The sequence below is a fragment of the Chenopodium quinoa genome, unplaced genomic scaffold (genome assembly GCF_001683475.1).
Source record: "Chenopodium quinoa cultivar QQ74 unplaced genomic scaffold, ASM168347v1, whole genome shotgun sequence".
Taxonomy (NCBI): domain Eukaryota; kingdom Viridiplantae; phylum Streptophyta; class Magnoliopsida; order Caryophyllales; family Amaranthaceae; genus Chenopodium; species Chenopodium quinoa.
Window position 1 is genome coordinate 2,100,587 of NW_018743977.1, and position 10,264 is coordinate 2,110,850.

At 32.1% G+C, this 10,264-nt stretch overlaps 1 protein-coding gene across 1 annotated transcript; it reads left to right on the top strand.

The window, feature by feature from the left end:
* The first annotated feature begins 7,881 nt into the window (after positions 1 to 7,881).
* LOC110689928 (piriformospora indica-insensitive protein 2-like) lies at positions 7,882 to 9,678 on the top strand. The gene has a single exon (XM_021866753.1). The coding sequence runs from the start codon at positions 8,070 to 8,072 to the stop codon at positions 9,492 to 9,494; it is 1,425 nt and encodes a 474-aa protein (XP_021722445.1). The 5' UTR covers positions 7,882 to 8,069; the 3' UTR covers positions 9,495 to 9,678.
* The last annotated feature ends 586 nt before the right edge of the window (positions 9,679 to 10,264 follow it).

The following is a 10,264-nucleotide window of genomic DNA, read 5'->3' on the forward strand; positions in this document are numbered from 1 at the left end:
CATTATTCCAACTCGCTACCATCATATTTAGATTGTGGGACTTGATCCCAATCATTACAAGATGATTGGTTCTTCTTGAGAATTATAATTTATTTAATACATGGATGCTTTGTTGAGTTCAAAGTTATTAAAATCGGGATTCGATTTTGAATTAGAAGGGGCTCTCAGAATCGAATCGTGGAATCATAAGATTCTACCGACATGCATAATCAAGACGTCATTTCTATATTTAATTAAATTTATTTAAATTATGAGTTTGAAACCTAATTATGGATATAAAATAGTTGTTTACCCATTAAGCAACCAATAATTGACAATATATATTTATAAATAACAATATAGGCATGTTTTAAACTTGTAAGGATTTCGCTAGTTAAGAGAATTGTGTAAAATCGGGTAGAATCGTAAATCGAATCGTGTAATATACATGAATCGTAAAATTGTAAGATTCTAAGATTTAAATCGAGAATTTAATAACAATGTGAGTTACTTTGTTTCAAATTGAAATGATGTTTTTTTATAAACGTTTAGCAATAGTAGTTTCTAAAAGAAAAAATACATAGTAAAAAATTTATTAAAAAAAAATACAAAGTAACACAAACTAATACAATGACAGCTATGGAAATCAAAAGTATGATCTTACTCTCTATGCTCAAAGCTATGGAAATCAAAAGTAAGAAACTAAGAATTGAAATTGGATTAGGTTACCTTATCAACACTTTCTACTCCGTATGAGATGACTCTACAAAATACAAAATGGAGTCACTGACTAAAGGGTTTTCGTTAGGTTCGTTTTTAACTGGAATTGATTGGTATATAATCTCATATTTGAAAGGTATTTAAATATCCCATATTAATTAAACTGAAGTTTACTGTTTGATTTTATTGTTATAATTGTTTCTAAATTTTACGGAGTATTAATGAAATTTTTTGTGGATCTTGGGGGTGAAGTGGGTATAAATTTTAGGAGGATAGAGTAGAAATAAAATACTTTCTATACATGGTTTCATAGTTCAAAATAAACAAAAACCTAATTTAATATTAAAATTAACTCTAATTTCATTTCAACCCATTCCATATAAAACGAACCCTAACTACTGACTTAATCACTGATGATGTTGAATTGTCGAAATTATCATTTTTCATCACGCTAACGTCATAATACGTTTGGTCGGATTTGATGTATAACATGTTGCATGAAACCGTCTCATTATTTTAAAAAAGAAGATTAGTAGCTTGCTTAGAGCCCTTAAATAACATTATACCAACCTAAACTCCATAGTTTACCCATACGCAACGAGAACTTTTATTTTATATACATCTGGATGTATGTAAAGGTAAGCGCGTCACAAGGCGTTTATTTGATCATTTGATATAATTTTGCTCATTTTAGATTTTAAAATGAGCAAAAAAATATATAAAATGAGCAAAATACACTTTAATACACCTTACACTCGGGTGTATATTACAATTTTCAAATATGTAACAAGGCACAAGCCAAAAGTAGTGAGCAAAGTAAGATCCATTCTAATTTCCAAAGGATACCTAACTAGCATCATTTATTAAAGTCTCACATCTTCACCACAGAAAAATAGCACCCAAACCATGTAACACTAAACCAAGCTAATTTGCAGAACAACAGCTCTGAGTCCAGTAACTTTTTACAAAAACAAAATACGGAGTAATTAAATTTACTCCATTTAATTAAATATGGTAAAAAATACAAAAATAGAGAAAATAACCAAAAATTACCCGCAGAAGGTAAGACACTGTAAGTCTGTAACCAGTACTCATAACATCCTCATTATTATTCTCTTTTCCACTTTAGTTGATTACTTCCAACATTCACCAAAAAGTTAAAAATAAAATCAGAATTCCCACCAAAATATATACAATAAATAAAATTATAACAGTAAATTATTAAATAAAAATTCCTGAGAATGGGCCCCACTAACCTTGTTTGGTTGGTGAGAATTTTTTTTCAAGTTTTATGTAAAATTGAGAAATTCCAAAGTCACATGCTGTTGAGATTTGGATTAAAAAACAAAAACAGATATCTTTGCCAAAGTGTACGTTGAGATTTTTTTAAACCAGGTGGATAATCAATGAATGAATTACACGTGTTAAAATACATTTTTTTTTCATTGTATTTTCTGTATTTTATTATTTGTGTGTGTGTGTATGTAGTTTGGTCGCTTTCAAGGAGAATAGACAGAGTGACAAACCGGCGGCGATGGAAGTTTTGTGATTGGGGTTAAAGGTGTTGCCTTTTCTTCTATCATAAGGTTGTCTCTCAATATGGTTAATACTTAATATAATAATATAAATATGGTCCTGTTTTTAAATAATTGTACCATTCCTTTTTTTTAACGTATGGTATTACTGTATTAGTAATGTATGGTATTAGTAAGATTTTGTTAAATTATCTCAATATACTTTCTCTATTTTATTTTACGGAGTAGTTGATAAGTTTTGACTTTTAACACTATTTACAATCTCTATTTTGATTAGCTTTTGTAATTTTATAGCGTGGTAAAATATACAAGTCAAGTAAAATCTTATTTAAATTGTTTAGATAACTAACTTTTATTCGGAGTACTTTTTACTTATTAAGGATAATTACAGAGTATTAATAGTTGAACGTGTGTGTTAACAAATGTGATAAAAGGCACGTGTCAACTAAAAATATATGGAGGAAGTATATTTTTTAGAGTCAAATTAATACATTATTGGAACACATCAAATGCAAATCTTTGGTAGACTACGTAAAATGATCTTCTCAACTGATTTAAAACATTTCATAGGTCAACTCGGCCCGAGTTAACCATGGAAATTATACCCCTAAACCTCAAGATTTGAAATTGCGGTTATTTCACCAAATAATCCTGAGTAATTTGCTTATTCACAATATACCCATGAAACTTTCCAAATACACCATATACCTCCGAGTTTAACAAAAATGCCCCATATACCTAAATGACTAACGGACGTCAACTCCATTAGCCATTAAGGGTTAATTGTGCCACGTGGCATCTCTTGATTAGTTATATTTTTAATTTATTTAATTAATTATTTAAAAAATAAAAAAAATCAAAATATTTTTTTTTTTTTAAAAAAAACAGCCCAGCCACCGCCGCCTCCCATGAACCCCACACTGACACCGACGCTAGCACAAATCCCACGTGTTGGCGTTAGCCCGACCCCGACCCCTTGAAACCGGCCCAAACCACCATCCCCACAACACCTAAAACCCCTCCCTCCCCACCTGTCGGCGCTCCAAAACCCCATCCCCCTTACCGGCAAACGCAATTCGCCCCTCCCCCTACCATCTCCGCCCCTTTCCCCAACTTCATCGCCGCCAACTGTCGAAAATCACCACCCCGAAACCCTAATTTTGGTTTTAAGGTCTCGATTTTGGTTTTAATAAGGTTTTAGTTTGCTGGTTTAAGGGGAAAGGGGGCGTTAATGACTTGGGAGTGGCGATTAAGTTCGCCGGCGCAGAAGAGGGGGTTTGGGCGCCGGTGAGTGGTGATGGAGGGTTTTTAGAGGAAGGGAGGTGGTTTTCGGGTAAAGGAAGGATGGTTTAGGCGAAAGGGAGGGGCGTCGACGAGGCAAGAGGTTTTGGGGTGGCGCCGACGCTGTGGTTTAGGGCGGAGCGCCAGCGAGGTGTGGTTAGGGTGAGGGGCAGGTGGCTGGCTAGGGAGTTGTGGGTGGTTGAGTTTATTTTTATTTTTTAATTTTTATAATTATAATTAAATAATTACTTTAATTTTTTATTAATTAAAAGAATATATAGACTAACGGAGTTAACGTCCGTTACTGATTTGGGTATTTAGTGACATTGTTGTTAAACTCAGGTGTACGTGGTGTATTTGAAAAGTTTCATGGGTATATTGTGAATCAACGAATTACTCAGGGGTATTTGGTGAAATAATGGTTGAAATTATATTCCTATTACCAGGCAATATAAGGTCCTTTTTTTGGACTTATTTTTAGCTAGTTCAATTCAGCTCAACTCAACTCAGTCATTATCAATCTACCTGATGAATTCATTCTATTGATTGATCAACCTTTAAAAATTAAACAATGATCATGTAGGCGAAACTATTAGAAATACGGAGTATGTGAGAGCTACTTATTAATCAAACTTTTTTTATTCCCTTCAAGTTTTGTCATTTTTAATTGTCTGATTTGAAAGCAATTTAATTTGTAATAAATCATTATAAAGAAGGTGCTTTAATATGTGAGGATTATGTCATGAAGTCAGTTATGATGTTCTTATAAATTGGAATTGGTGACGTTTAGGAATAAAATTTAGATGTAAAGCCTATAGTATGGGACTTCCATGAGTTCCATCATGTAAAGTGATTACCCCTCACAAATTACAATTTAAATGCACTAGTCACGAAGGAAGGACTTGAAATAGATCAGATCAATTAATGTTTAAAGTAGGTTAAAACACATGGCAACAATTACATGCATGCTCCACTTAATAAACTCATCCACTTCAAAATTTCACTTTATATTAATCGGATATGTAGTTTTTTGTACTAGTAGTTTTTTTTATTTTTTATTTTTTATTTTTTTTAAGTATCTAAACAATTGCTCAAAAAAATAAAAATATGGATCAATCATTACGAGGCAAAGGGGTTGCCAAATAGGTCAAACACGTATGTGTTTATCAACGATTAAAAAAAGTAGTAATGAAACTAAAGTCTTAAATTTTTGAATCAACAGTTACCTAATAATATATCTTCTTTTTTTTGCTTTTAACGAGTACCCAATAATCCTTATTTCTACTACATGCAATATACGTAGTAAATGGTTATAGTTGTACCCTCATTCTCCGTTATAGTTCTTGTATTAGTTTGGTTAAGAGAGCTAAACCCTCTCCTTGTTTTATTTGTAGTATTGAGTCAGTTGGAGCTAGCCTTCTTTTTGTATCGTTGTAAAAAAAAATGGTTAAAGTTTGTATGACTAGACAATTTTCCACAAAGTGGGTAATTCACTATTTGTAAAGAGCTACCAAAAACAAGGACAAGAGAATGGCAACTAATGTATACATCATGCATGCGTGAAATGTGGTAAACAATGCACAAGACATGTAACTACCCTAAGTTTATTACATGATAAATCCAGTAACTAGTTTCTTGGTAACTTGGTAAGAGCTCTAAAAGGAGGAATTGAGGAGACAAGAAGTAACTAGGAGCAATAACTATGCTTGCATCAATGGCCATGCTTAGATTAGCTAGCTTAGGCCTGAATTAGTTTCTCACTTTACCTTGTTTTTCCTCATTGTAACGAGGTAAATGCCTACTTGCATACTGATGATACATTGATGCCCACTTCCTATAAAGTTCTACCGCTTTGTTAAGATGTCAATAAAACGATTGACTCTTTCTGTTTCTTTTTGTTGTTTTGACTTTTGTTGTCTGGCCAACTCGTACAAAGGGGAATGAGGTCGGGAGTTCTAATTAAGAGGAAGTTTGTTTAAGAAAATAAATAGATAAAAAAAAAAAACATATATATATATATATATATATATATATATATATATATATATATATATATATATATATATATATATTAAGAGGGAGTAATTGAATTGGGTAAACCAGATTTAAAATCAACGTAAGAAAGATCGTCCCTTAGAAGAATGAGAGACCATTAAATGTATGTAGGAGGCCTAGTAATTAGGAACAATTTTTTTGTAGAAGTTGAAGTGGTGTGGAAATTAGAAATAAGTTCACTAAATCTAGTCGAAATCCATGTGATAATTATAATTAATTAAACTCCTCTTAGCTAGAAGCTAATTGAGGGAAACAGAGAGATGATTAATTGTAAACATGTCGATACTTGTCAAATTATTATGGGATAATTGAAGAAAAATAAAATACTCAATGGAATATGTTGAAAGAGAATTGAGCCCCACAAGTTCAATAGTAAAGTGGTCATCTATATAAATTAGTTACCCCCCTCCCCCTTATTCTTTAGTATGTAGATCAACCATTTGAACTCACGAAAAACATTGAATTTTGGAGTGCTAGATTATGTAGAATTGAAGAGAGTACCAGAGTAGCAATAAACAAAAGAAACGTATATTAGATTTGATTTCATATCTTGCATTTAACCATTACAAATGGTCTTACCAAACACATTTAGGTTAGATCAAGTAACTTTTTACTCGTAATTTTTACTTTTCACCTCCTCTTTTTACTTATATATGAGTAATTTTAACTCTGAGCATTTAATTTTGACTTTATATTTCGTAATTTTTAAGATGAAATGAAAACATTAATATATACCCATTAATCTATATTTATTACTCACTTTATAAGCAATTAATCATATACTCTGAAAACAGTCTCATTTTTTTTTCTTCCCAAAATTGATGCATATGTCTATTTCTATGATCCTTAAAATTCCTTCCAAAGGTCCCAAACTACACAAACTAGTAAAAAAAAATTTCCTAACCTCATTGATGAGACTAACCAAAAAACCTTCGGACAATCCCCTTCCATCTCATCTTCCTTTCCCTTTTCCCAATAACCTCCAAAACTTAGGTCAAATCATCAACTCAAATCAACATCTCACCCCAACCTTACCTTTTTTTTAAAAAAATTATTTTATTTTTACATCTTATGTAAACTATCAATTGTAACGTACTCCGAATTGAGTTTTTTTTTTTTTTTTTTTTTTTTTTTTTTTTTTTTTTTTTTTGCCGAGACTCCGAATTGATTTTCATATTTGTTAATTTATGTATTTGTTAACTAGTAATTTAAACCCTATGTTAATTTTAATTGTAACGTTTTAATTTCCAAATTTGCTACATACATAATCGAATTTGCTATATACATAAGAAAGTCGGTTCAAAAAAAAATAAAAATAAAAAAGAAGTAAACAAAGAAAGTATAAAAAACAATTACTGTTACGGAAGCATACTCGTATGATCGTATTAATGTTATTCTAAATTCAATCTAAAAATTTGATATTTTAAACATAGACATCCGAGATTAATTCCTTATGCTTCCGTATAAAGTATACTATGTTCAAAATATCAAATTTGAGTAACGTTAAATTCAATCTAAAAATTTGATATTTTAAAAATTCCGTATAAAGTTATACTCACTCTATTCCAGAATAATTGACACGTTTAATTTTTTTTCACTATTTATTTATTAACTTTGACTATATTTTACTAAATTAATAAAAACATATTTGTACAGAGTATCATAAAATATGTTGTTAGAAAGGTATTAATATTAAATTTTATGATATAATTATTTTAATAACTTTTATTAATATTTATTAAAAAAAAGCCTTTATTAATATTTAATTAAATAAAAATAAGGTCAATTAAGTGTATCAACACGTGTAAAGTTAGATTGTCTCAGTTATTTTGGATCAAATAGAGTAAATTGTACTATCTCCGTTCCAGAATAACTAACACGTTGGACTTTTTTTCACTATTCATATATTAACTTTGGCAACGGTTTTTTTTATTAACCTAATAACAAAATATATTACGGAGTATCATAAAATATGTTATTAGATATTCTCTCTGTCCCATAATACACGACACAGTTAAACATTGTACACATGTCAATGCACTAATTTGACTTTATTTTTATATAATTAAATATTAATGAAAATTATTCTAAAAATTATATTATAAAACTTTATATTAATACCTATCTAACAACATATTTTATTATGTTATTAAAAAATTATGGTCAAATTTATTGCATGAATAGTAAAAAAAAGTCTAACGTATCATGTTTATGGGTGGGAGGGAGTAAATATTTTGATATAAAGTTTCATAATACAACTTTTTTTTTAGAAAATTTCATTAAAATTTACTTATGTAAAATTAATATTAAATTAGTGTATCGACATGTGTATAAGGTATAACTGTATCAGTTATTTTGTGATAGCGGGAGTATCTAAATCGAACAAAACCAAAAACCCAACTGTATTACTGTGCACCCTACTCTTCTTCAACAAACCTCCTCTCTTCTTTAAAAACCCTCTCTAAACCCCACTTTCTCTCTCCTTCATTTTCCACAACAATGGCGTTTTCTCTCTCATCTTCTTCTTCAACCCTCTTCTTCACACTCACCCTCTTCTCTCTCCTCCTCCTCTCCCACCACCAACAACAACAATTCCCACCACTCAACTCAGCAGAGCAGGAATCCGTCTACCTCGCTCTCGAATCAATCAACCCAGAAATTCAATGGCGAACTCTCTACCCAGATGACCTCTGTCTCTCCGCCCCACACGGCGTCATTTGCGACTATCTCCCGAACCCCAACTCAAACGACACCGTTTTCACTCCCCACATTGTTGAGCTCAATTTCGGGTATGTTCTAGATTCTTCTGATAATCCTCCTTGTTCTTCCAACTCTTCTTTCCCGCTTTCTCTCTCCTCTTTCTCTCACCTCCGTAAACTCTTCTTCTACCGTTGTTTTACGGGTTCCCCTGTTTTGATTCCTTCTCTCAAAACGGTGTCGTCTGAGCTTGAGGAGCTCGTTTTCATGGAGAATCCCGCGCTTTTTGGGTCACTCAGTGGCATTTTTGGTAATTTTACTTCGTTGAGGAGGTTTATTTTGACTGGTAGTAACGTCTCTGGTGGGGTCCCTGATGAAATTACGAAATTACCCTCGCTTGAACAGCTTACTATTTCTGGTAATAGGAATTTGGGAATGGGAATGATTCCAAATGATTTGGGATGTTTGGAGAAATTAAGGGTACTTGATTTGAGCAGAAATGGGTTAACGGGTACAATCCCAAATTCTTTGGGTAATCTCAAGTTTTTGCTTAAACTTGATTTGAGTTGCAATAATTTTGTGGGTAAAATTCCAGAAGATTTGAAGAATTTGCAAAACCTTGAATTTCTTGATTTAGGGTTCAACAAATTTGGAAATTTTGGGATTCCTTTGTTTTTGGGTAACATGCCCAGATTAAGGGAAGTTTACTTGAGTGGGAATCCACTGGGAGGGGCAATTCCGGAGATATGGAAAAATCTCAGGGGTATTTTAGGAATCGGTCTTTCAGGTGTCGGTCTCGTTGGTAATATACCTTCTTCTATGGGGGTATTTTTGACAAATGTGAGCTACATTGGGCTAGACAATAACAAACTTGAAGGAACAATACCAAAAGAATTGGGGTTGTTGGAACATGTAAATGAGATGAATTTACAAAACAATCAATTAAGTGGTGGAATTCCCTTTTCTGCCCCTTTTGTTGCTAGAATTGGTGGGAAGCTTAAACTTGAGGGTAATTCTGGAATTTGCTTGGATAAGAGTATGAAATGGTCTGTTGATCAAGTTAAGGGTAGTTTGAGGAATTTGAGAATTTGCAGTCCTACAACTGAAAATCCCAATGCTGCCCTTTTCGTCGATGGCAATGGCAATGGCGGTGTCTCTCTCAGTCGCAATTGGTATTTGGTCTTCGTATTAGGGGTATTTTGGTCAATTTATCTTGTGGGAGGTTAGTATACGTGACTGACACATTACTATGTTAGTGCTCACCAAATTTTTGTGAAGAGGGGAAGACTTAGGTCATCTTCTGTTTTAGGCTAACTTTGGGTAGAAATGAAAATGTAGATTTTCAGATTTGCATTTTGCTGTAATTAAAGGGCTAACTAAGCTGCAAATTTTGTAATTATGGATTTTGCAATATTATTAAAGTACTTTTAGTTTGAAAATCATTTGCTACATTTAAATTTCTAATTATTTCAAACGCGATAATAAATTATCGAAAGGTGCTTCATTTTCATATATGCTAGCACTTTGGATGGGTTATGACTTATGAGCTATATAGCCGTACGTACAGATCAATACTACTAGCCGCTAATTGTGGTGTAATTATCGACCATTTATATGATCATAAGAGTTTTTACATGTCTTAATAATTACAAGTACCTAATACTTATGGATATGTCCGAAATTAGTTTATCATAATTAGTATGACTGCACGAGTAGTACTGCATTAACGAATTAACGGTACAAAACTTGTCAATGGAAGGAAATAGGAAATTACATGTCGACAATCTTGTTTGTGCTTGTGCAAATGAAAAAGAAAGGAGATGTAGCATGAATTTCAATTGTCATGAAAATCAGCTAACAGCACTTTAGGTTACCTATGAAGGTATTTAGCCGTAAGAGTAAGTCTGCTATAGGCTGGATTATGTCGATTAAAGTTTGTAAGGCTAGACTAAAGTCCAAAGTTATAAATGTTGGGGGCAAACAGCAAAATGTGTGTT